Raw genomic sequence first — 26,673 nt, 5'->3', positions numbered from 1 at the left:
TGTATACATTTGTATGCGGAATCGAACAAGTGTCCCCAAGGGTGGCTCACGTGCGCCCATACCATGTATGCAGCGTGGGCGTCCGCCATTTTCGATGAATACGTGCCATTTACAATGTATGAAATCATTGAAGACCCCCCCCCCCCCCCCACACACACACACACCATGTATACTATGTGTATACGCCCGTCGCAAGAGAACGTAAATCTGCAAATGTACTGCATGTGCACCCACGGCTTTTCTCTTAGGCCACACTATGTTTCTCCTCACCCCGCGTGTTGGTTTTCAGAAATCTCGGAAGAAAAAATTCATACTTTTACGTGTACATAATATATGTATGTACGCTGCACATACTGCAGCAGCTAGATGCGTCAGTCAAAAATCGTAAGCTTTTGCACCACAGCAGCAAAAGAGTGCTCCCCGTGCGTTCTCTGCGATGAAGGCTGCCACAAAGAAGCTTTCAGTCTTTCACTGCCTGAGCATCGCGAGTCCCAGGAATACCGCCGCGAGTCGGACAAGTTTCGTGGTAACTGGCGTCTATAAAACGACGTGGTGGAGATCTTACGCGAGCAGAAAATTCAAACAATGGACGCATGGCGAGGAAAATATGAGCGACGTGGAGACAAGAGATTGATCAAAAGTAGTAACGAAGCCGACATAAGAACGTTGAAGTAACGAACCAAAAAGAACGAGTGGGAAAGCGTTTGTTGATGCGATAGCAGATACATACATACATACATACATACATACATACATACATACATAAAAAAACAAAATCCGTTGATCCCCGAGCTGCAGAGAGTGCTCAATGTCAGAGACAGAGCTTAGTACATAGCAGACTCAGCGGAGGACGTTCAGGTTGGTTGTAACTCTGAGTTTCATGCCGCTAGGCAATCATCAGACAACTGATACTCGGGTCTACCCAACAGTATGCTTATAAACACATAGGGCCACACGCATAAACAAATTTAGCGCTAAATCTGGTGTGAGGTATGGGGAGAAAGCTGGCGCGGGCCAAGGCGCGACAGTGGAAGTGCCAGGAGGGTGGCGGGCAACAGGCAGGTGTGAGCATGAAAGCGCGGAAAGAGGCGATGGGGAGGCAGTGTACAGCAGATGTGTGGGGGGGGGGGGGGTGCCAGGAGGGTGGCGGGCAATGGCCCAGTGAGATCACTGCAAGTAGGGAGTCGTTTGGTGACGGGCAGGCGTGAGCAGAGTGGCATCGCCAACAACAGGCCAAGGGATTGTGTTATTAATAATAATGGGTGCTCAGGCAAAGTGCAGTACAGTACTTGGTCAGTTCATGTGATAGGTGTGAAATTTGCGAGGCGGAACTTATTCTCATGCCTGCATTTCGAGACCATCTCAGACCGCTTGTTGAGTAGGAGCTTCTTGGGTGTAGTCAGGATGTGGAATTTTTCCGTGGTACAAAGATTGCATTTTTTTGACTCACATCTGTATGATCGGCTCTTCTCGCGCACCTTCCATGTGATGGTCAACGGCTTTCCCTCGCTCTTCAGCTCCCATACGTGTTTTGCGAGCTCAGTGCTGTTTTTGTATTTTTCATGACGCATGGAGGTCAGGTGGTTGGCGTGACGGGCTTTGAAAGGTGTCTCTGATAGGCCGATGTAAATCTTGCTGGTAGATTCTGCACCCTCCTGGCACCCCCCCCCCCCCCCACACATCTGCTGTACACTGCCTCCCCATCGCCTCTTTCCGCGCTTTCATGCTCACACCTGCCTGTTGCCCGCCACCCTCCTGGCACTTCCACTGTCGCGCCTTGGCCCGCGCCAGCTTTCTCCCCATACCTCACACCAGATTTAGCGCTAAATTTGTTTATGCGTGTGGCCCTATGTGTTTATAAGCATACTGTTGGGTAGACCCGAGTATCAGTTGTCTGATGATTGCCTAGCGGCATGAAACTCAGAGTCACAACCAACCTGAACGTCCTCCGCTGAGTCTGCTATGTACTAAGCTCTGTCTCTGACATTGAGCACTCTCTGCAGCTCGGGGATCAACGGATTTTGTCTACGCTCCTGGCCTTACCCAGTCGAGCACTCTACCCCTACACTGCAAGCTAGCTATGGACGCTTCAAGGCCAATGCAACTGGGATATTCCCTGAAGAACATCCCTCTACCTTCACCCAAGCAGTACCGGAAATGTCTAATTGACAGGATTGAGCAAGTCATCAAGCGTATGAGGTGGGCTGCCTTGTTCTACCTCAATGGCGAGGAACGCGAAGAGGAGCAACCAGAACGCTTCGGCTTCAGAAGCAGGACGTGTCCTCCGCAAGTCGATGAACTGAAGGCCTTCGAAGAGGACCTCATTGGCGTGGCTGAAACGGTCAGTTTCCGCCAAGTATCAGACAGCCTCCAAGACACTATGAGAAAAGACACCAAAACGATCAAAAACTCTAAGGACATCATCGTGAAAGCCGATAAAACCCGGAATTTGTACGAAGTACCAAAAGAGCAATACAGCAAGCTGATGAGGGAGAACATCACCAAAAATTACAAGATCGCGCCTGAGAATGCTTACGATGAAGTCAACAGCGAGGCGAGGGAGATCGCAGAGGATCTAAATCTTCAAAACAGGATGGATGTACTGGCTAAGTCGGAGGCTTTTATAACACTGAAAGACCACAAAAACAACTTCGCTAGAGCGCTGCCCTGCAGACTCATTAACCCAGCCAAATCGGAAGTGGGTGTGGTGAGCAAGGCTATACTGGAGAAGATCGTGGCTGCTGTGCGTCGCCAAACGGCCGTGAACCTATGGAGGAGCACCATGTCAGTGATCGAGTGGTTCAAGGAGATACCCGACAAACAGCGCCACACGTTCCTATGCTTTGACGTGGTAGAATTCTACCCGTCAATTGGTGAGCAGCTCCTCCGTCAGGCCTTATCGTTCGCGGAGCAATTCATCACGATCGAGCCGCGTGAAATGGACATCATCTTTCACGCCCGGAAATCGCTCCTATTCCACGATGGCCGCCCCTGGATGAAGGACAAGGGCGACATGTTTGACGTAACAATGGGAAGTTACGATGGCGCCGAGACGTGCGAACTTGTGGGAGCCTTTCTTCTCAACCAGCTCTCAAGCCTCGTCGGTAGATCCGCTATCGGCCTCTACCGAGACGATGGACTGGCCGCCCTCAAGGACACCAGCCCACAGGCTGCAGACCGCCTCAGAAAAAAGCTGACGGAAATATTCAAGCGCTTCGACCTAAAAATTACCATCGAAGCGAACTTGAAGGTGGTGGATTTCCTGGATGTCACCATGAACCTGGACACCGGGAAATTTCAACCCTTCCGAAAGCCCAATGACAACCCGCTCTACGTCAGCAAGCAGTCCAACCACCCGCCTGGGATCACCAACAACATCCCTGCTGCTGTCAACAAGCGCCTTTCCGCTATATCGAGCGACGCGGAGGCATTCAACCATGCAGCCCCCGTGTACCAGACCGCATTAAAGGCCAGTGGATACACCGAAGTGCTGAGCTTTCAGCCCGAGGAACATGAGCACAGGGGCAGGAAGAACCGCAGCCGGAAGGTCATATGGTTCAACCCTCCCTACTCCAAAAACGTTAGCACAAACGTCGCTGGTAGGTTCCTGAGCCTTGTCTCCAGGCACTTCCCGAAAACATCCAAGCTCGGGAAGATTTTTAACCGTAACACTCTGAAAGTGAGCTACAGTTGTATGCCCAACATGGGAGCGGTCATCAGCAGCCACAACAAGAGCAACCTGCGAGAGCCAGATCAAACCAAGGCATGCAACTGCAGAATTAAGGAATCCTGCCCGCTGCGCGGAGAGTGCCAGACGAAGGAGATTGTGTATGAGGCCACTGCAGAATCTACCAGCAAGATTTACATCGGCCTATCAGAGACACCTTTCAAAGCCCGTCACGCCAACCACCTGACCTCCATGCGTCATGAAAAATACAAAAACAGCACTGAGCTCGCAAAACACGTATGGGAGCTGAAGAGCGAGGGAAAGCCGTTGACCATCACATGGAAGGTGCGCGAGAAGAGCCGATCATACAGATGTGAGTCAAAAAAATGCAATCTTTGTACCGCGGAAAAATTCCACATCCTGACTACACCCAAGAAGCTCCTACTCAACAAGCGGTCTGAGATGGTCTCGAAATGCAGGCATGAGAATAAGTTCCGCCTCGCAAATTTCACACCTATCACATGAACTGACCAAGTACTGTACTGCACTTTGCCTGAGCACCCATTATTATTAATAACACAATCCCTTGGCCTGTTGTTGGCGATGCCACTCTGCTCACGCCTGCCCGTCACCAAACGACTCCCTACTTGCAGTGATCTCACTGGGCCATTGCCCGCCACCCTCCTGGCACCCCCCCCCCACACATCTGCTGTACACTGCCTCCCCATCGCCTCTTTCCGCGCTTTCATGCTCACACCTGCCTGTTGCCCGCCACCCTCCTGGCACTTCCACTGTCGCGCCTTGGCCCGCGCCAGCTTTCTCCCCATACCTCACACCAGATTTAGCGCTAAATTTGTTTATGCGTGTGGCCCTATGTGTTTATAAGCATACTGTTGGGTAGACCCGAGTATCAGTTGTCTGATGATTGCCTAGCGGCATGAAACTCAGAGTTACAACCAACCTGAACGTCCTCCGCTGAGTCTGCTATGTACATACATACATACATACATACATACATACATACATACATACATACATACATACATACATACATACATACATACACACACACGCCATTGGACCATTGGACGCCCATCGCCGGAGGCGATGATAGCGATGCTACAGCAGAAGCCATAGCAACTTGTGCTGGGATTGCACCATTCAACAGCTTGCAAGGCTGAAGAATTGGCCGCCACTATTCAGCCTGGTGTACTCCACACAGCTATGAAGTGGCTTTTTCTGGCCAGTGAATCCCAATTTTTTGGTCTTTTTCTTTTTTTTCCCCGCACACACATCACACCACGTACTCCGGCATGCACTGGCTGTTGGTAACCACCCAGGAGAATGAAAGAAAAGTCAGGAGGAGTCTGAGAAAGAGAAGAAAGACGTGTGTGACCATAATCGTCGGGAATCGAACCCGCAACCTATCGATTGGAAATCGCTGCACATACAACTGCACCATATGGGACACACACAAACACACACACACACACACACGCGCACACACACACACACTTGTATTTGCTCCCGGCCAAAACTGGTCAGGTGGGTCTCCCCGGGAGAGGGGAGAGAGACTCAAAAGGAATCTTGGAAAAGTGACTCAATTGGCTATTGAACCGCCCAACGGCCGACACCCCCTGAACTTGCTACTCGTGTGGATGGCTAAATCAGAGTGGATCTGATATAAGCTTCACTAGCACCATTGATTACGCAAGATTTAATCTAACCAGATGCAGTTTATGATCAACAGGTATGTATACTTCAAATAGAGAGTATATGAATCCTGAAACCAACAAAGGTGGCAGGTACAAATTACACCTTCAAGCAGCCGAGCCCGTTAGCAACAGACCCAACACTATCTGGCATAAGTGTACCCACCAACCGAACTAGCTGGCACACACACACTCACGCACACACACACATACACACACATACACACACACACACGCATACACATACACGCACGCGCGCACACACACACACACACCAACAAAACCACTGGCCATACGCATATGTGCCAGTCCATCGAAAAGGGAACGAGGAAATAGTAAAGCTTCCATGTGGAGAATACCCAAACTCCAGCTCGGTTGTACCTTGCGGGCACATCTTGTTCGAAGCAGTGGAGTGACAAGAAATGGCCAAGAAAACTTTGCGGAGAAGTGGGACTTCTTCTCCAGCACGACAGAATAGATTTCCGTACGTTCTCAGACGGATGGCACGACTTGAAAATCTCTGTGAGTGCGACGAAATGCAGATGGAAGTAATTTGAAATGTGTATGGTCATGAATAGGCCTCAGCGGCTAATGCTAGCATTAAAAGTAGCATTAAAGGCCTTTTTTGGAAACTAGCATTGCTCTAGCATTGCAAGCAGGTTTTATGGGGTAAAAAGCATTAAAAGGGGCCTGGGGGCTAAAAACCTTTCCAAGGCATACGCTGCAATGACCCATATGGTAATGTTTGCACCAATTATGGGGTCTGGGCCTCTTCTGGCACACAGCAAGTGCACAACAGGATTCAAGGGTACATATATGCCATACAGTAACAAAATGGGTACTCTTGGTCCGGCCACAGTCAAAATACCGTTACCGCTAGCGTTATCGTCTCAATGCTAAGGGTGCCTATTTGGAAGCGCCAAACCTACGCTACACACATGCCGTGATCCACGCGACTTGGCATTCTTGCGTCACAAGGCACGTGATTTCACCGTGCATCTTGCAATAAGATTCAAAAACTGCGCTCAGGCCTTCAGTCACTTTTGCATCAACAGTCGCACAAAAAATTATTGGTGGCGCAAGGAGAAGCTTGTCGTTTGGAGTGACAAGTGATCACCGCTGCTTTTCCTTGTCAGAGTCAACACTACACTTTGTTCTGCGGCCTTGGGAGTAGTGTTGGAGTAGAAATTGCTGAGGAGACGTCGCGGATGGGGCGAGCTTTCCTGCGCAGGTATGACTTTGGCCGTATTTCAGCATGGTCGAGTGGAAAAATTCAAAAAAGTTTATTTCAAGAAAACCCCAAAGGGTGCACCCTTAGCAAGCCTCAACACTGACAGACCACCTGGAAGTGGAGCTCATGCTCCAGTACAACCGCGGTCGGCTCGGCCATGAGCTGTGAGTTCCCAAGCTGTAATGGGACACGAAGATAGTTGCCAGACATTGTCCACCGTGTATCGACTACTAGTATCACATTTCTATCTTTAATTTACCATGGTGCCCTGTTTCATCTGATCGTGTCTACAATGAAATTAGACACAAGACCATCCGAAAAAGTATTTCTGTACACCATTTTCTTTCCTTTTTATTGGTGCTGAAACTAGCATTAATGCTGCAAACGAGCACTCAACCTAGCATTAGCAACCAAAATAACTAGCATTGCCAAAAGCATTTTTGCCCAAAAAAACTAGCATTAGCCGCTGAGGCCTAGTCATGAAAGCCTGTGTCTTTATAAGACATCCACACATCCTACATCCGGGTGCCCCCCACTCCATCCCATCCCCAACTGTATCTCTATCTACATGTATCTATCATTCTATCTATCTATCTACAGTCAGACATCGCTTATCCGGTCCTCCTTTATCCGGATCCCTCGCCATCCGGACGAAAATCGTTGGTTACCGATTTACAGCATATGTCATGCATACATACAGTATGTGTGTTCGATTATCCGGTTCCCTCGCCTATCCGGATATTTTTGTGGGAAACGGATGTGTGCGGTTAAGCGAGGTCTAACTGTATTTATCTATTTATCTATCTACTTCTACTAGTAGATCTATCTATCCATCCATCCATCCATCCATCCATCCATCCATCCATCTATCTATCTGCGCTGGGCTGATGAGTCCACAAAGGACGAAACAGTTCTGTCCGCAGACTGGGTATCTGTCTATCTATATCCACGGCAGTAAGTTATCTTTCTCTCTATTTCTGTATTTGCAGGTTGCTCTGGACGCAGCGCTCGCAGACAATGTCAAGGTTACGCTTAGCTGTTCGTACCTGGAGCATTACGTTGCGAAGAATCCTGAACGATATCGGAACGTTCTCCACACGGATTAGCTCTCCAGCAAGATTTCATTTCACGTTCCCTTCCTGCAGCCACCGGCTAGCACCATGGGAGATACAACAGATTCTATTCCGCGTTTCTTTCCGCGGTGAGGGCAGCAGGTAGATTTGGAAGTGTGTGTGTGTGTGTGATTTCTGACGTGTGCTGTGACCCTGGTCAGTTGACGTATTGGGACATACAGTGGCATATGACCTGGGCTGACGGTTCTTGTGGCTAAGTCACACAAGTACGTTGTTGCTGGAGGTAATGCTCCAATCCTGTGCTGTCAGCAAATGATGGTGTCGCCTGGAGTTGAGTTCCCACCTACTCCTCATGCCAGTTGGGTGGTGTGGTGATCAGGGGTGCTGCGGATCTACCCTCAGTGAAAGCGTCATGCCCTTCTGATCTGTGCTCCTCACCCCCTCCGACCACTCATTCAGCACATTGCTGGTGATGATGATGATGTGAGAGGTCAGTGAATGATGCCATACGCAGTGTGACATTAATACCAAGATGATCAGAGCAGCTGGATACAAACTATGTTGATAGCATTATCAGTGCCGACCACTTTGTCTTCCAGCTTCGCTATCAGATCCCCAAATTTATCCTGGAGCAGTTTTTTTCGCAGTCCCTTTGGGGACGCTGGCAAAATGCTTCCTCTTCTGTGTACACATTTGCCTTTTAATCTAGTGTCTGAAGCCAATGGCAGCTTTGCAGACTTTTGGCAATACGGTTTCGCCTGTATTTTTCTGTGTCAGTGTTGAAGCCCAGTGTTGAGTCAACCATCATGGCCAGATTTTGGACAGCAAAATCTTGATGGCTTCATCTTACAACTACATACACTATGATTCAGTCAAGCCAAACTTGCCAATAAAAACTCCTGTTTTAGCATGAGAACGGTGTTGTTGTTGTTGTTGTTGTTGTTGTTGTTGTTGTTGTTGTTGTTGTTGTTGTTGTTTTGTCACAAATTTAATGTATGCAGTCAAATGTTTACTAGGTCTCAGATAGTCTTCTTCTTCTCAAATTGGTCTTATACCCGAGGTTTGCATTTGTAAGGTCGAACTGTTACAGTGTTACTTGGATTATGTTCGATCTCTCAAATCCGGATTCCCGATCGATTGCCCGGATCATTCAGATCCTCCCAGGTCCAATCCAACGAATTAATGTGTAATGGTCGTGCCAAGAAAGGTTGATTTGCAAAACTGTCGGATCCAGTAAACCCTGGGTTGGCCAGATCCAAATCCGTCGGATCCGAACCCGGATTCAACCAATTGAAAGGGTGCGAATCCAGTGGATCCGGTTGATCTAGATCCGGATCTTGCCAATCGTACATACCCTTGTACACTGAGTTTTGACAATGTCTGGAGCATTTCTTTGCTGTAAAGAGTATGCTGAACTTCATACCGGTTTCAATGTCCCCTAGATTGGCTAGGGTACCCCGTAAGGAGACCATAGGTCTGTGGGGACTGCCCTAGAGAAATATGAATAAATAATATTACTATACTATGTCTTTTTTTTCCGGTTTGAACTACTGTGATTCATATTATTCCCGAGTAGCAACGAATGTTCTATGCCATACCATACATGTAACCATAGTAACAGCTGTCCTTGCTTGCAGATCGTGTACTATACCCAGTTTACGCGCACCGTACCTGAATGTATGCCATGTGAATGTCATCGGCATGTAGTGGTATGACTGTACTGTAGCATTTACAGACGTTTCCACAGGAATGTGTCTTTAAAAGCGCTGTGTAAATAAATCCGCTAGTCAACACAGACCTAAATAATTCTCTCACACAAGTCCCTGGGGGAAGCAGCCAAGAAAGCCAATGTTTTTTAGCACCCACGAAATCCCAGCAGTACATTTGGTAGGTTGAACTGATCCAAAGGTGTCTGATTTCGAATTGCAAGTACATGTACATGTATATATACGTTGTAATGTATACAATGACCATGTACATGTAGCCCGAAACTTCTATGGCGATCATTGGGAATTGGGTTCTCGTGCATAACTTCTTTCAGTGTGTTCTTTGACACTACACAGTCTATAGTACTAGTATCTTGTCTTGTATCATCACTTCATCAGCTCAGCAAATCACAGTTACTCTGGGGGCCCATTTTATTTCTCGCTGGCAATCGCAACAATCGTGATACGGCGCGACTGAAGGTGTGAAGGATCGTTGTTGTTGACAATGACAACACCCATGCAACCAGTCTCGTGCTTTTTTTATAATTATAAAATCTGCTGACCGAAATCAGGCCAAGTTTGGCTACATATACGAATAATTGTTGGAAACTAGTCATTCATTTCTCCACCTAAATCATCACAGATGAGGGGCGTACTCCCATCAGACTCATGTGTACGTGTGTAGACTGTAGTGCGTGGGAGAGAGCTATCAATGATTATGTTAGTTCTGTTTGTCTGTTCCTAAAGAAATTGAGATCACCAGGAACGTGTAGTAGCGCCATGATTTCTCTGTTTTTCAGGTAGATCTGTCACTGTCTGTACAACCGTTACCCCCCCCCCCCCCCCCCTTCACACCGCGCATTCATCTGCTTCGTTCATTGATTCGAACCGTATTTGGCAGTGCTGACTTCACTGGGTCCATCTGCGCCAGGTTTTCTTTGTCACATTTTTATTCATACAATATTGATATGTGCCTGACGCGGTCGGGTGGGCATAGTCATTGCTGCACGATTCTGTGCCGAGAAAGTGCTGAAAGGCTCGTGTGTTCGGCCATCTGCATCGGGACCTGGAGTTGTTCCATCATCTTGTACACCGCCCTACAGTAAAATTCGGTCTCGACAGGAATGTGAATAGTAATACAGTCACGTAGAGTGTAGTATCGTAGCGGGCAAGGCACGACTTCACCAGAAATGTTTGTCACTTCGAGGTTTGGAGTGTACTGTTAGGTGTCATGACGACCTGTATAACTGTCATTGTACATAATTCAGTCATTACACTAGCGGTGCCGGCAGTTCGTGAGTTCGTGAGCCGAAGCATGCAGACGCGACGGGCAATGCAGACATCTGTACACGTGCATGTCATCATGCATGCTTGTTTTCTGTAGTTCGCTTCGAAGCTCATTGAAACGTCGCTGCACTCGCTGCAGCAGGTGGATGGGGGCGTCGGATTCCGTGGTCGGACCTGACATGCCCCTGTCAATGACAATTATTATCAAGGTAGTTGTCAGCCTTATTCGTCAATCACTGAATCATCTCTTGTTTGTTATTATGAGGACTGGTCCTCGCCACCATGTGCACAGCGTCCTGCTCGTATGCTGTTGCCTTGGCTTCGCTTTTCAGGCTCAGCTTTCACCAGCTTACAATTTTACATGACATTGTAACTCTCACACGGTTACGTATCGTTGCAGAATAGCTTCTTCACTGTGTGTGTACATCACTACATGTCTATACACTGGTACTTTCTTGAAGTGTTTAGCTTGTTTCACCTTTTCCATTATTTTGATAGATTGTTGTTGATGGGCACGTTTTCAACACGGTTTTCATTGTCAGCTTCTACTTGTCAATAGTTGATGTGAGCATCGAGTATAAACTCCTACTCGAAAACCACACGAAAGCACGGAACAGTCAATACTAGTACATGTATGCGAATGCGCACGCTGCCCACAGATCTACGTGCACTCAGTGCAGTGACAATCGATCTTTCATGTGCAAGTACCTCCCCGGCTGGGTGAGTTATTTACAGGGAATAGGGCTTGAAAGTGATGACGTCAAAAACGGCCTGGGAGTAGTAAATTGACATCAGATTTCTATTTTGGATCCACTAAGGTGTGACTTTGCTATTGCCTCAGTATGTGGGTGCATAGCAACCCACTCATGTCGTATGCAGGTGCAACTTTTACTTCGCCACCAGTTGTCACCCCGCCCCCACTAGCCAAATCAGTCAGTTTCACTGGCAACATCACCTTGCTGTGAGTGAGACCGCTTGAAATGTGCTTGGATCCATACAAAAACTGGATCCAGGTGGATCCAGTTTTCGAATTTTTCAAATTGTTGCTATGCCATTGCTATGGAGTGACGTAGCACTTTCAAGCCCTATTTCCCCCAACATGACTGTGTGCCAGTGGCAAAGTGCGCCAAGGCCGCCTGATACTGCCATGAAAGGAGGTCCAGGAAGAGGGCAGCAAGACCGATCAGATCGACTCGATCGTGCTTTACGAAACACAGGTGATCGCGTCTACCGCAGGCTACGCTTGGACGGTTCTGCTATTTTCGCACGACCTCGCACTTGACTGGGACTTCATCGGTCACGGCTGACTTTCAAAGTTTCATGCTGGTGGCGCGTCGGGAACCACATCGATGGCCGTAAATACTTGCTTGAATTATTGATGATTGTCAGTTGAATTTTATGCAGCTCGCACTCATTTGCACGAAATTATCTTTACTGCGCGAGTGCATGCTGGGCTCTCAGAGAATATTAGTTTCTGTTATTACCCGGTATACCGGTACCCTAGCCCTAACTGCCTAAGCCAAGGCCTAACTAACTATTACTTGAAGTGTGACTGTGAGTGTGAGTGCTGGAACTTACTAATACTAAGTAATAGTTGAAGTGCACGCGGCACGTGTCTGTAGCAGTGTGAGAGCAGTTCCGGAGAAGGTTGTTGCTGTCCCAGCTGTCTCTGGTTAGACCGGGTTGCTCCTCTTCCTCTGCTTGAGCCGGTAGCTACATGAGTTGTGACACACCGCAGCAGCGCATTTCCGCGGATTCCGCTCAACATTTGCATTCGCGTGACGTGCGGCAGATTCACGCACCTGATTTGACCCTGCTACGAACAGCAATCACCAGAACTGGTACTGTTAGCTCGTTTGACCCGGCAGAGCGCTTGTGACTTGTGTCGAAACGTTCGCCAATCGGCTCGGAATCGTGTACTCACTCGACCTTGTTGCTGAGCGCTTACAGGATTTGTGGGGCACACGGTGTCGGTAGCACTTTACCGACCTCCACCGCGTTCCCCACGTGCTCCGAGCTAGGGAGACATCTACAATTTAACTAGAGAGCGAGAGAGAGACTGAGAGAGAGAGAGAGAGAGAGAGAGAGGCTAGAGGAGCGTTCAATCGTCGGTCTATACTCGTCTACACGTCAGATATTTCGCGGCACTTGCCTCGAGTGAAGTGCAGTCCTTACCTAGCGGGTGTCGCTGAGCCTATTGTTACTCTGTTCTGGCCATCCATCCAGCAAGTGTGAGGAGAACGCCAGGCCTGTAGAGGCTGTCACTAGCTCAGGAGCAGACACAAAGCTGCACAGGGAGAAAACGCGCGCCTCAGTCCATAAAATCAGTCCAGTTGTCCCCTGGAATTGGTGGTTGTTCTTTCCAAGAGGACTGAGCGTCGGTGTTCAATTTGAAAGCTTCTGTTCACGAGGAGAAGATACCGTTGTGCACACTGCCTGGAAATGGATGCTTGTAAGGCGGCGGTCAAGGCCCTGCGAAACAGTCCAGCAGCGGTTCGTCGAAAAATAAGCGGATCGACTTCATCGACGCGAATGGAAAGTAAGTTTGAAACATTTTTGTGATTGATTGATTTGCTCAGTTCCCATTCTTGCCCAGGTTTTACCGTACAATCATGATTGAACTTTGCAGTGATTTCGTTTTACTCATCTGATCTGACAGCGCTTTTCTTTTTCGATTATCATGATTATGGGGTGTGTAACCTTCGGCGGATCAGCTGTTTGAATGAAATGTGATATTACACAAACAGGTTGTACTCTGGTAGTATTTTGACTGTCTGTGTTGGAGTAGGAAACCAACATTTGACTTTACTCGACTCGCCCAGTGGAACACAATGCCTGCTTTTCCAATATTTCTTCCGCGGCTAGCTAGGCTCCTCTTGCACTTGCAGATTATTTTGGATTCTTGGTATGGAGGTGGAGGTGGGTGGCAACAAGAAAGTACATTGTGACTAACGACGTTACGTGACCTCCGGGTACTGGCTTCGCTTTTTCCGCCTTTACATGGCATGACAGTTCGCGTGTATCTCTATGGAGTGCTAGATGCCGCTCAGCTGGTGTTGAAACGGTGTTGTCAGTCTTTTACCCATTTTACAGTTTGTGGGTGACCGAGTCCGATCCTGCTTGCTGAGAAAAACGGAATGTTTGGAAGGACGCCGCGTTTTGCATTGTAAATTGTCGTCGGGTGTCAAGCTGTGCGGCGATGAGCGGCGCTCTTGTCGCTGGACTGGGCCTGTAGGAGTGGGTTGCATTTTTCCCGTTTTGCAGTCTGCCATCCTGAGAGCATGACGCACGGAGTGTTTGATTAGCGTAATAATAATAGTGGCAGGACTATGTAGCGGCGGCTTTCGGGGTGCACTTGTCACCAAATGGACTGGGCGCTTGAACTATTACTTGGCTATGGAGGAATCAGGAATGTCTCGTAGAGACATGCAATCCTTGAGAAAAAAGTCTTCAAACACAGTGCTAATAGTTATAATCAGTGTGTTTTTCTCAGATGTAAAATTGAATTTGTTCTATTATTATTTTTGTACTTGCATCATGGTATGTACAGCCTACAGGACCTTTGGGAGATGATCGCAGTCTAGAAATCATCTGGGACTGTGTATTTTCTCATCAATTTCCCTCGCACTTGTCCTGTGGCAATCAGGGGCAGTCTTTATCAGCGCCTGCGGAGATTCCACAGCAACCCCACCATGTGAACAAATTACTGACAACTAAAGCATGCTGACCCCTGTTGTGGAAACAGCTAGGAATTCACAGGGGGTAGGCCAAGACAATCATGTCATTTTCTGTCCTTGGTAATTGCGGAAATGGCTGATATTTCAAAAGAGATTTTATCTGCAGCTGTTGATAACCACTGGTGTAGGCCAGCCCAGGGATCCCATCACTCATCAGCTGGTGTCATCCTTCCCAGATAAAAATGCAGAAATGTTTATTTTTTTCAATGTATGAAGTTTGTCACTGGCACTGACTGCCAAGTGTGGGTATCTTGTTCACTGACAATGACACCTCTGCTCCATGTTTGTGCGTGTGTGTATGTGTGTGTACGCGCGTGCATACCCTGTGTCTGTATGTGTGTGTGTGTATGTGTGTGTGTGTGTATGTGTGTGTGTGTGTGTGTGTGTGTGTGTGTGTGTGTGTGTGTGTGTGTGTGTGTGTGTGGGTACGTATTTGTGGGTTTGCATATCCCATTTTCTGATTGTAGGGTTACGAGAGGACTGGTTGAATGAGAATGACGCCGTCATGGCCGGTATATCATTCTTTGTAAAGGTACATTTCACACCTACTTAATTCAATCTTCTAAACTGAATCACGGATCCGCCTCTGCCACATTGGTGAAGTCTCTCGTTCAATCATAGTAATAGCCCCAGGCTGAAAAATCGATTGAAAATTCTTTGATAATGGAGGAAAGAGACAGGCTTCATAAATATTGATGGTCGACAATTTTGTATTTGGGCGTCAAGCCAGCATTGCCTACATTCCGCCTCTAATACTTGATTTGTGCGTGTTGCCTGTTGCAGTTTCTCGGATCTGTTGGAGTTGATCAGACCTCCGGCCAAGGCTGCACGGACCGAGCCGTTCGGAAGATCTGCGTATCGGTAAATGACGACGTGGGAGTAGCTAAAGCTGTTTTAGGAATGGGTGCAAGACAGGACTATTGCATGCAGTATAAATCAGTGGACCCAGGAAACATGTGTTGTTTTCCGGGCCGCATTTGTTTCCTTGATTTAATTATACTTCACCATATAAACAGACCGTTCTGCCTTCTCACGTAGCCGTTCTGCCTTCTCACGTAGCCGTGCAGTTTCATACACACTGTGCAATCATCAGAAGACGCACAGAGCAGGATCTCACTCACCGGCGCACATTTTTGTCACGTTTTGAATGGTACCGAAAGGAAGTTCCTTGTTTCTTTTGCCCCCCCCCCCCCCCTCCGCTTTTACCATTTTTACCATTTACTCACCGGCCGCCCGGATAGATATCCAGTCCTTTTTCGACTCGGATGGTGAGCCAATTCACCAGTACTTTTTCCGCGGATCTATACATGCTAGCAGGTTTGTGATGATGTTTACAATGCACATTGAAACATGTCTGTCACCAATGCCTGTGTGTCGCTCTTGCAGGCCAAAGAGCAAAAGGAGAAGCTGGAGAAGATCTCGCTGCGCGTCTCTGCAAAGAGCATCAGCATGTCGACGCTCTCTTCGGACGTAAGCGCTGCTCATACAACTCGTTGAGGCACAGGGTGTGTTGTGCTCGGGTGAAAGAAATGTTGTGCATACTGGGGCGTCGGAATTGGTGCAGCAGGTGCAGCACCGAAAATTTAATCTTGTGATTTTGAAGAGGTGAAGTATGGGCTATTTTGTTATTCCAGAGGTCGTATCTTGGAGACAAATCTCAACATAGACAGACGGAGAGATGACGACTGAACATGAGTGACAGGACACACAGTCGTATGTACTTCGAAGTACAGAAGTAGGAGAACGCCCATCAACTGTACGACAACAGGGACTACAATCACAACCAGTACAAGTGACTGGCGGCCGCCATGTGGAGATTGGGGACAGCCACGGCGGAAGTGGGAAGGATCTCCACAAGCGAAGCACCCGAGATCACACGAGCCATCGTGAAATCCTTGGCCTGGGCCATTCTGGGCAGAGGTGTTACGATTCCAGCCGCCAGGAGATCGAGCTGGACCAGACACGGGCGAGCCACTAATACATAACGTGTGCCCTCCGTTTTCCTTGTTTACAAACTATTAGTATTACACAACACACGTCACAGCAAACACTCTCTGGTGTGCAGGAACAGGTCATTAATGATAAGTGTATTAGAGTCGACCAACTAAACCAGATTTTGAACAGTCAAACGTGGACAACTGTTCAAAATCTGGTTTAGTTGGTGGACCCTAATGCGTGACTCGTGCCCCACAGTTTTCTTCGGCTCACCGTCTGAGTAATAGTTTGTGTGTTGATATATTTTGTGTGCTTGTACAGGCAAGAACTGTGGAATACCCTATCTATAAGTAAGTATATGGACACACACACACACACACACATAAACACACACACACACAAATTCAAGTAAAAGAATGAAAGAAACATATACATATACATGTAGTAACTTCGTTGCTTGGGTATACATTTATCTCTGTTCGTATCTGTGTACTCTGTGTATGTGTGCATGAATGCTTGTGTGTATGTGTGTGGGGGTGTAAGGGTGACTGAACCGCTGTGGAGAGACTCGTGCAATGTTTCTAACGAACATGGCTTGCGTCGTCTTTTGAGCTCTGTTGCAAAAACGTGCGCTCTTTGTCCTCTTTGTCCTCTTTGCTCTCTCTGCTCTCTTTGCTCTCTTTGTCCTCTCTGCTCTCTTTGCTGACAGAGTTACCTACTGTACAGTGGACACGTACAATGACAAGATCTTCACGTTCATTGCGCAATGTCCAAAGACCCTGGACATCCTTTGCTACGCATTTCTCTGCAACAAGAAATCTAAGGTTAGTGGTTCTGACACATCGGCAGTCGACCAGCGCACTGGAAACCCTGCTGACAATTCCCGTGATGCGTTATGGTGTGGTTTAAGAATGAATAAATACTCTGGCTGTGTTGTATCTGCCTCAGGAGATGCAACTGCAAGTGGGCAGCAGTAGTATCTCTTCACACGGGGGATATGCCTACGGGTTATGACTTCGTCTGTCGCGTCAGCGACCTCTGGTGCGAGGCTACACGTTGACAGTGGCATCAACGCTCCGGCCAGGGTGATATCCGTGACTGCAGTGTTCCCGTGATTACACGCAAGCTGCCCGTTGGTGCTGTCATGATGAATTTCCTCGAAGACTTCTCCTGTCACAGATTTGGATCATGTGAAGTGGATCCTGTCTTTCCTGACCACCGAATGATGCCCGGAGGACTGAGATCTGATTATTTTTAGACAGTGGGTGGGGAAGGGGGGTTCAGAATGGGTCTTTGAGCAGAGGTCCGTGGTCTTTCAGCATAGGCCTGGGATACTTCGGAATAAGTTGCGCGTCCTTCAGCAAAGGTCTGAAGGCGGTTGTCGTCTATTGGGTCTTAGAAGACTGACCTCTGAATACATGTGGGCTCTCAAGACAAGATTCCACAGTAAAAGTAGGTGCATCGTAGTTGATGTGGTTATACTATGATCGACTGTGACACAGTGTGCACTCATCCAATGTTGTACAAGTGCACGGTCTCCGGCTCGGACCGTTCTGATATTCCCTGTCTACTGCGTGCTTTTCGGCTGCCATCTTCTGCAGGCAATGGCAGTGACGCTGTCAGTTGCGCAGGCCTTCAACATCGCGTTTGAGATGTGGGAGGTGAGTGTGCTAACCAGATTTCATGCGTATGTTTTGAATTTTTGAAGCGGAATCCAGACCTCCCTTGTAACATGGTTTTTATGTGAGAGCATAAGTGAACCTCTAGGCTGAGGGTGTTTAGTGCCCAGTGGGTTATACTAGTTACCTGGTCTGCTTACATTAAGTAAGACCTTGATATCATTATTCCAGCAACCGTTTTTTTTTTTAAATTGACAGATGTTTGTGCTTCTGCGGTGCATCAGCTGTGTAGCGTTTGTCCTTTCCTGAAGATGATACTTGCCTTGGTTTCATGCGTGTCTCGATGAACTGTGGGTCGCACACGGGAGCTCGTGGCCTGGCACGAGGGAAACCTGGATGCAGTGAATGGGAAGTTCGGTCTTTGATCACTTTGTTGTAGGTCTGAGCTACCCACCTCCCACCGCTTTGGAGCTGCATCTGCGCCTTGATCCTAGAGGGTGATGGCATTCCCACGGCGGATGCGGAAAACTGGGCCTGCAGCAGAGTCTCGCGCGAACCGTGATTATTTTTTGTGTTGTTCCTGTCTTGTCTTATTTGGTAGAGCACAAAGGAGCAACAGCAGGCGGATGAGGCTGGACAGAAGAATGGTGCGGACTCAACCACAAGACACCCCAGTTTACGGCACCGCACGCGCTCCGAAGGCGGCGCCATTGGAAATCGAGTGTCGAACGGCCACAACACAAGTGAGTAGTGTGCGCGCGTTGCCACCCACCTAGCTGAACTGCGAGCACGCAACTGGGCACTCGACAGCTATGTATAATGTAACAACCTTCCCTGTGTGGAATTTTGTTGCTCTGTTTGTCTTCTTCGTCGAGCCAGCATTTCACAGCAGCAAAACGAACTTATGAGAGACCGAGCACGTTATGGTATGCAACTGTATTTTCCCAGCCTCGGTTGATCTCGACTTAGGCTAAATGTGCTCTTCTTCTTTTAATCTCGAACACTGCCACCCTCATCTAATGGTAAATTCAAGCAGAGTGACTTGTATTCGATGGATTGATTCGCAGGTCGAGGATCTTTAGATCTGGTGTTGGAAGGCCGTCAGCAACCAGTAGCAACACGAGTCGGCACAGCACCCACCAGCAATGGTCACAGCGAGGCCATGATATCTACTGTGAACGGAGACACATTACGCAGCTGCAGCGATGGGGTGAGTGAGTCCACATTGAATAAGACTTTGGACTTGCATTTTTCAAATGTCGTAAGTGTAAGAGAGCGGCGTTGGCCTCGGCTGCAAAGCTTCTATCACATGAAAGTATTCACGTGATGCATCGTTCCACTCAATAGTTTCGATGGCAATGGCCACTCAGGTTGTACGTCGAGAACTGGGCGTGTGAATGCACTGTACTGTGTGCAGGGATGTCTCACGGCTGGCCTTTGCTTTCCTCCTGGTTCCATTTTTCTTTTTGTCATTTTTGCCATGGGTGGGTATCGCCCTCATCTCTGGGGTTGCTCCCCATATCAGCGTTGCTTGCACACGCTATGAGATACATTTTAAATAAATATTAAAAAAGAGGATCGTAAGTTTACAAAGTTATCCGTTCTGTCCAACAGTAATGGCTATAAGCAGAATACTGTTGAGTCAAAAATGTGCAACAATTAGCACAAAAACTGACTGAGATCCTGACATTCAACGACCTGATGCTTAGCTGCATCACGTCTAGAATGCGCAAACCAGCAGCCTTCCAACTTGGAAGGTTCTAAGGTATGAAGTAACCGTGATGCAGCTAAGCATCAGGTCGTTGAATGTCAGGATCTCATCAGTCAGTTTTTGTGCCAATTGTTGCACATTTTTGACTCAACAGTATTCTGCTTATAGCCGTTACTGTTGGACAAAACGGATAACTTGTAAACTTGTGGTCCTCTTTTTTAATTTTAATCCTTGGCTCTCCATCCGAGATTAATAAACCACTGTTATACTCGAAAGAAGGAATAAAAAAAGCGTTTGGCTGTAACTCTGAGCTTCAAGGTTTTAACCGATCATCAGACAGCAACTGTCAACAACAGAAACAGGTCTGATGATGGGATAAAACCGTGGAACTCAAGTCAGAGTGACGGCAGAAACGCTCTTGACTCCTTCTTTCAAGTGTGTTTGTAAATCACTGTTATAGCCGATGATGATGACTATGGATATGTACGGGGTATGGCCCAGTGGGAAATGTATAATTGGACATGGTGGCACAAGGGTCTTAGCAATGTTTCTTGTGCCTACTGTGTCTGTTCTTCTTAGGCTGTGTCCGATGAGGAGTTGGACGCAGAGTTCACTCGGTGAGTGGCATGCCGCTTAGAAGAACAGACTTGGTGCTGGGAATCATTTCTTACATGACCAGGCGCGTGCCCTATATGGGTTCTTGGGTGCCCGGACCCCCCCCCCCCCTTTTCGCTCAAAATGCAGGATTTTGCTTCATTTTTGGAAATTTTTCCCGGGAGGCCCCCCGACCCCCCCCCCCCCTTGAAGGGCACCAGCGCACGCGCCTGATGACCCTTTACACTTCACAGTCAGTCGGAAGGTGAAAGTGTGTAGTACATATGATTAGGTGAACCTGGCTGACAGTGCCGCCAAAAAGGCACCTACTATTTCAGCGGCGGAAAAGCTGACAATTGCCCGTAGCTTTTCTTATGTGTCATGTAAGAAAGCAAAAACAAAGTGACCCTTAAGATGGTGCTCGAAAAAAAACCCCACATACGACACCTTCTTGTTGGTTGTATATTGAGGCTGTGAGCTTTAGCATGTCTGGCATTGCTCACTGTATTCTCCTGTAAGGTACTGCTCACTTCCGGGCTTATTTGGAATACACTAGAGCATCAATTCAAGGAGATGTAAACAGGAATATCTCAAGACAGTATGACTGCTATCATAACAACATCAAATGTCCGAGTAGAGCTCGCACAGCAGGGAAATAGATTGACAGTTCAACAAAACATACAAGCTGAATGGGTCCCAGTGCCATTTTGGAGATGGTGCCAGGCTTAGCTTATCAGTTACCTCAAGTACTCGCTTTCACGTGCTGAATATAGCATGGCGTTGGTTTGCGTGCTTGAATATAGCATGGCGTTGGTTTGCGTGCTGAATATCGCATGGTGTTTTCGTGTGTGTGCTTTTCAGATTGGCACAGGCCAGATCAACGCCCAATCTTTTGGATATTGGCCGGATACACATACGCGCGCCTGCTGACATCACAGCAGGTGGGGGCACGGGGGCTGGCAGCAGCGACGAGAAGCTGGACGAGTACAAGAACGGCGAGAGCAACCCGTCGGTGCTCTTCCGCATGGTCTCTCGCGAAGACCTGATAAGCCCCACCACCAGCCCGGAAAGCCCGTCGGGGACGAGCTTGTGACCGTTCGTTTTCTAATCTTTCAAGCGTACCCGGGACTCGTGGCATGCCCTTGTTTGTTTCTACTTCAAGTTGTACCTGACTTGGAAGCCTCTCTGAGCTATCATTGGAGCAGCTGTTTGTATTACGTCACATTCGTCTTTTGGATCGTTTGGCTGTTAGTTTCAGGCTGCCTGCTTGAATGAGCTGTTATCATAATCTTCCCGTTGAGCAGTCAATGCATTGTCTTGAGTCTATCCTGCTGGTTGAAGAAGCTCCTACTGTTGCTAGTTCTTGACTGCTGCTGCTGTTGCCTGGTGGCGCGGCGTATATGCTGCACTGACGCGTCATTCGTATTCTTCCTGGTCTTCGGCAATCTCCCGTTGGCCACGCCGCAATACCAATTCTCGTGTTCTTACACTACTTTGCGGTGTTCTCTTTTCAACTTGAGGTTCCTTTTGCTGGCAAAGATCGATATCCTTAAATTAATGTGTGCCCCTTTTGGCAGTTTATTTACTACTTTTTCTAGCCCAGTTTTGCCATACATCAGCCAGGCCAGCATGCACACACGGTCTTGTATCCTGTACATACATGTATGATGAACAGCAACTACTTACTTACCACAGCTGTACAGGTGTACATGTACATGTGTGAGCGGACAAGGTAGAAATGGAATGCTACCTGCAGTCTGGCAAAAACTGTTTTTTTGCATGAAGGTCACCTACAACTATCTGTTTTTCAAATCCCAAAGTTTCAGGCTGATACTATGGTGGGAAGTGCCTTACATTCACCAGTTTCTAGATGCCGGTCGGTATTTTAATGTCTGTTTCGGGGTGATTTAAACAGTCCACCCTTCAGTACAACCAAAACACTGAAATAAAACCATTATCTTGCCCTGTATTTCTCCACAAGTGTATATCAGTGTGAAAGATGAGCTGATCACACACATAAGACTTGTTTGAGGTGGAACCAAGCAACAAAACCACAAAACAAGAAACAGCCGCAGCCGAAAAATCAGCTCCAGAGTAACTCGTAATGCAAGGCAAAATAATAGGACTGTTAAAAAGCTGGTACTCAATCCACACATCAAATAACACTACACACATGTCAAAAATAGAAGAATTTGGCGGACAAATGATAATTCCAGTGCCGGTTCTTGCTTCAGCCATGTGTGCACGCTCTCATCGTTTACTGTTGGCGAGCCCGGACTCTGCTCTGATGCATTGAGGCTCCCGACGACCGTGAGCGGCGCACCTTGGTATTATAGTTTGTAACATGTTTGGCAGGAGACAGACAGCTCTTGAACACAGCATCGAAATAATATTCCGGAGACGCACCACCAATACGGTGCCCATTGGCGAAGCAGGACGAGTCCACAGACTTGAGAAACTGTACTTAACGTAACGTTACACATCAGTCCGTAATCCGAGGCCCGATTTGACAAAAAAAAGCCATCCAAAAAACCAACATTGTACGTGCATAGTATTGTACAGTGTAGACCCGGCACTGTTCATGTACATTGAACATTGAACATTATTAAATTCACACATCCATGAATTATACAAGCAACTAACTCTCCTCCTCCATGCGCTCTAAAGCCGACCATTGCTACCCTCGGTAGCCATTACTCACACCAATAACTTCAAACAACGAAGGGGTCACGGGTAAAACATTTCCTTCTGACGGCTGTTTCGCCTATCAAAGGCTCGTCAGAGAAGGTGATACTGATATTGTAATTGACATGGCATACTGATTTTATACAGTGTAATTGTTATGCGGGCGCAAGAAAGAAACTAGGCAAGGTGTAACACTGAGAAGTTCCAAGAATATTCTCTAAGCCCTTGGCTCTAGGAAAATAGCAGGTGAGACACTATTCGTCCAATCACAAGCTGCTAACATTTTGCATGGCTCGATAATGCAGCACAGATACAGACTACGAGCGTGTAAATTTAATTCGTAACTGATCATGGAAAAGAAAAGAGTTTTGGCAAGCAACTAAACAAGAATATTAATATAAAAATAATTATTATGAACGCCCTCATGCTCACGTGAATGGTTGCAGCTCGACAGCACAGGCCTAGCCCATGCATCACAGGACTATAGTTATTTATTTTATTTATTTATTGTGAAAAGAAGAAGGACAAAATGTTAAGAGTTATGACTAACTGTCCACCAACGTAACCAGATCTTATACAGTCAGCGAGTGCGACAAAATGGCACAAAACTGACAAGGAGTACTGAGACGTTCGGCGACCTGACACTAGGGTCCGGCGGATTCTGCTCGAAGAATAGGCGGATTCTGCTTTTCATTCTGCTCGAACAAACACCACATTCTGCTTGGTTTTCTGCTCCGAACAATAGTCAGAAAATGAGAGTTTGATACGTTTTATGTACAAAATCTGCCTTATGTACACAATCAGACAATCACAATGTTTACTGGTATGCAAGCAGAAGTCAGCGTAACCATGGTAACAGTAACAGTATCAGAAAAGGCACTTCGGGAGGCTAGTACACAATTTATTAGTGGTACAGTGTATGTTTACGGTCATGAAACAGAACCGAACTGGTTATAGTGTAATGATACTATACTCAAACGTTTCACACCAGCTGCACGACAACAACTTACAGGTACATGTGTGTTTGGTGGGGGGGGGGGGCAGAGTAGGAGGCAGAGCATATCAATGCCGCACGGATGGTAGGGTCCAGCGGATAATGCCTGTGCTAGGAGCTGCTCGTCGCTACCATCCGTTAGAGTCCAGCGGATAATGCTCCGAAAATGTTCGTATAATGCTAATCATAATGCTCCAAAAACTACCTTATGATGCTGATTACAATGCTTCAGCAAGGGCTATAATGCTCTTGGTTTGGAACAAAAATGGAAGAAATGCTGCACATTGTCATACTTCCAGGAAAGGATGCATTATAGTCGATCTGCCTCTGACGCTGCTGCAAAATCTCTTACGAGCTCCATTACTTCTTAGCACTATAAGTTGACGGATCGCGTCTCCATTGGCAGCTCTCCATTGCAACTTTGATGCAGGGCTGTGGCTGAATAGTGGGAGTATCAAATCTTTTCCCTTACGTATCCATGTAGTGAGAGGTGAAACCATTATTACAGGTGATCACTGAGATGAAGTTTATCTTAGCAAATAGTATTCTTGCCTGCAGACAAGCTGTGACTGCTTCCACTCTGTGAATATTGTCTTCGTCTGAAACAGCTCACTTGAAGCCAGTTCCTGAGAGACGATCTCAGATCGAGATCCCTCCCATTTGCGGAAATCCAGAAAACATGTGGTCAGACGTTATTTTGCCGCTCTACATCCTCTGCCTGCGCTGTCTTCTTCTCCTGAGGTTGCGCGGAGACAAATGGTTGACCACAATGCTCTTCTTTCTGATAGCATTTGACTGTAGGCCTTGCATTACAAGCATCTACGACAAACTGTACGTGCTTCCCATGAGAAATTCTACAGTTAGTAGTTCTTTTCGAGCCTGCTGAGCTGGACTCGGCAAAGGCAGTCATTTGGAACATGCTCTTTCTGTTTACGGTATAGCCGCTCCATCATCCAGGTCCAAATGTATCAATGGATCAGTGTTCAGTATCGCTGGAGATATACGACTCCCTGCTAGAGATGCTATGGCCAAAGCCTATGGCATAACAGGAAAACTCCTCTTCGTCTGTTTGATACTCGCTTCGCGTAGATCTACGTCAAGTCTCCTCCATGGCTCTCCATGATTTCTAAAAAAAAACTTCTCGTAAATCATCGTTACGGGTTTCGTGTAACAGCCTCAGTTGCAACGTTGGGCATGCGACATCACCTGTACATTTACCTGACTACAACATTGTACATTGCTACATAAAGACTTCAATGTAGCAATGGCATTATGTAGTCAAGCAAATGTAGCATTAGTGCTAAACTTTAGGTGTTACGTGTGTACACAATCACAAAGTCATGTGCCGGTACAATATGGCGTTGCACCTCGTGGCTATAGCCGATTGTTGCCAAAACCTGAGATTTCCCGACATTATTGACAACGAATCTCTTTATGTCGCTCAAACCTCACATAATGCTCGTCTTGTTCCTTTCTAATGCTCCATAATGCTCCGATGCTCGGATAGTCTCCTAATGCCGAATATAATGCCGGCATTATCCGCTGGACCCTATTCTTGAGGGTATCCTGGATTCGGTTTGAAGCGCTGTGGAAATGGCTTGCTGTGGAGGTCCCAGCACTGGATGTTGTATCAAAGGTACGACCTCGTAGCACGCCCTAAACCTAAAAAAATTTAAAATTTGACTTGGGTCTGTGGGAGTGTGTGAGAGAACGCCCACTCCTGCCGTTGTGACAGATTCCAGGGCCACGTTGAAGGGCCCTATCCCACCACCCATGGCTGCTTCTGGACTTTTTTAAGGTTTAGATCCCGCGCACGGACAGAATGGACAAGAAAATGTGAAAAAATTGTAAATGCATTTTTTGGCTCCTGGGTGGCTCGCACACCGTGGCACTATGCCGGGATTTTGAGTTTTTCCGGCCTGGAAAGCCTGACTGTGAGTGTGAGGCGCAAGAACTTTTAAATCATGTCCAAAGGGCCAGCATAGTGGCACGAGGGTGTGGTGAAAAATTCACTCAAATCCATTGAGAGACACCAAAGTTACGGTCAATTGAATGCCATAATGAAATTTACGACCAGGCTGCTACCTTAATGTATGTACATGTACATGTAGTTCCAAGCACACAGCATGCACACAGCATGCACACAGCATGCACACAGCATGCATGCAGAAAGACTTACAGTACATGTATCCCGTGCACGTGTAAATCTACATGTACATACATGTATGTACCGTAGTAGTGCCGCCACATACCGTATTATCTCTAATATAAGCACGGTCCTTTATTTTTTCAATGTACCTCCGACCCGTGCTATTAATGGAGACGTTCCTTTATTGGAGACTGTTCCATTATTATTTCAACCTCATTTCAGAGGCATGTTGCCATGCCAAATTCATGTATGACACACACATTTCAGGTTTTTTTCGCCGGTACAGATAATGAATTTACACAGTGTGCTTATAATGGAGACTGAGCACTTTATTTTTTGAATGCCGCCCCAAGGTGTTCTATTATTGGAGACGTGCTATTATTGGAGACTGTGCTTATATTAGAGATAATACGGTAAATTAAAGGCCCATGCGCTGATGAGTGAGTTTTGGGGTTTATCTTGCTTGGCCCATGGCCATGGGGGGTTGTTTTGTCTCACACATGCAGTCAACTTCGCTTATAACGACACTCGGCGGGGCATCAAACAGGTGTCCTTATACCCGAAGTCTCATTA

General features: G+C 47.2%; 2 protein-coding genes across 3 annotated transcripts in view; both read left to right on the top strand.

The window, feature by feature from the left end:
• Nucleotides 1–9,103, top strand: part of LOC135818061 (protein NATD1-like) — a 13,034-nt gene extending 3,931 nt beyond the window's left edge. Inside the window, exon 3 of the mRNA XM_065331381.1 lies at nucleotides 7,600–9,103. Within this exon, the coding sequence (XP_065187453.1) occupies nucleotides 7,600–7,716 (117 nt within the window). The 3' untranslated portion in view covers nucleotides 7,717–9,103. The remainder of the gene's footprint in view (nucleotides 1–7,599) is intronic.
• Nucleotides 9,104–12,026: 2,923 nt separating this feature from the next.
• Nucleotides 12,027–21,966, top strand: LOC135818060 (low density lipoprotein receptor adapter protein 1-like). 2 transcript variants are annotated; one of them, XM_065331379.1, is made up of 11 exons: nucleotides 12,031–13,215; nucleotides 14,881–14,945; nucleotides 15,197–15,274; nucleotides 15,800–15,883; nucleotides 16,670–16,698; nucleotides 17,058–17,172; nucleotides 17,950–18,009; nucleotides 18,569–18,710; nucleotides 19,035–19,177; nucleotides 20,258–20,295; nucleotides 21,134–21,966. In XM_065331379.1, the coding sequence occupies exons 1-11, from the start codon at nucleotides 13,119–13,121 to the stop codon at nucleotides 21,363–21,365; spliced, it is 1,083 nt and encodes a 360-aa protein (XP_065187451.1). In that variant the 5' UTR covers nucleotides 12,031–13,118; the 3' UTR covers nucleotides 21,366–21,966. The 2 variants fall into 2 exon arrangements, with proteins under 2 accessions (XP_065187452.1, XP_065187451.1); XM_065331380.1 differs by lacking the exon at nucleotides 20,258–20,295 and having other exon boundaries at nucleotides 12,027–13,215; nucleotides 21,134–21,345.
• Nucleotides 21,967–26,673: the final 4,707 nt, after the last annotated feature.

Source organism: Sycon ciliatum, chromosome 5, assembly GCF_964019385.1.
Source record: "Sycon ciliatum chromosome 5, ocSycCili1.1, whole genome shotgun sequence".
NCBI classification, from domain to species: domain Eukaryota; kingdom Metazoa; phylum Porifera; class Calcarea; order Leucosolenida; family Sycettidae; genus Sycon; species Sycon ciliatum.
Note: the sequence above shows the minus strand (reverse complement) of the source record. Positions and strands in the feature narration are given on the sequence as shown.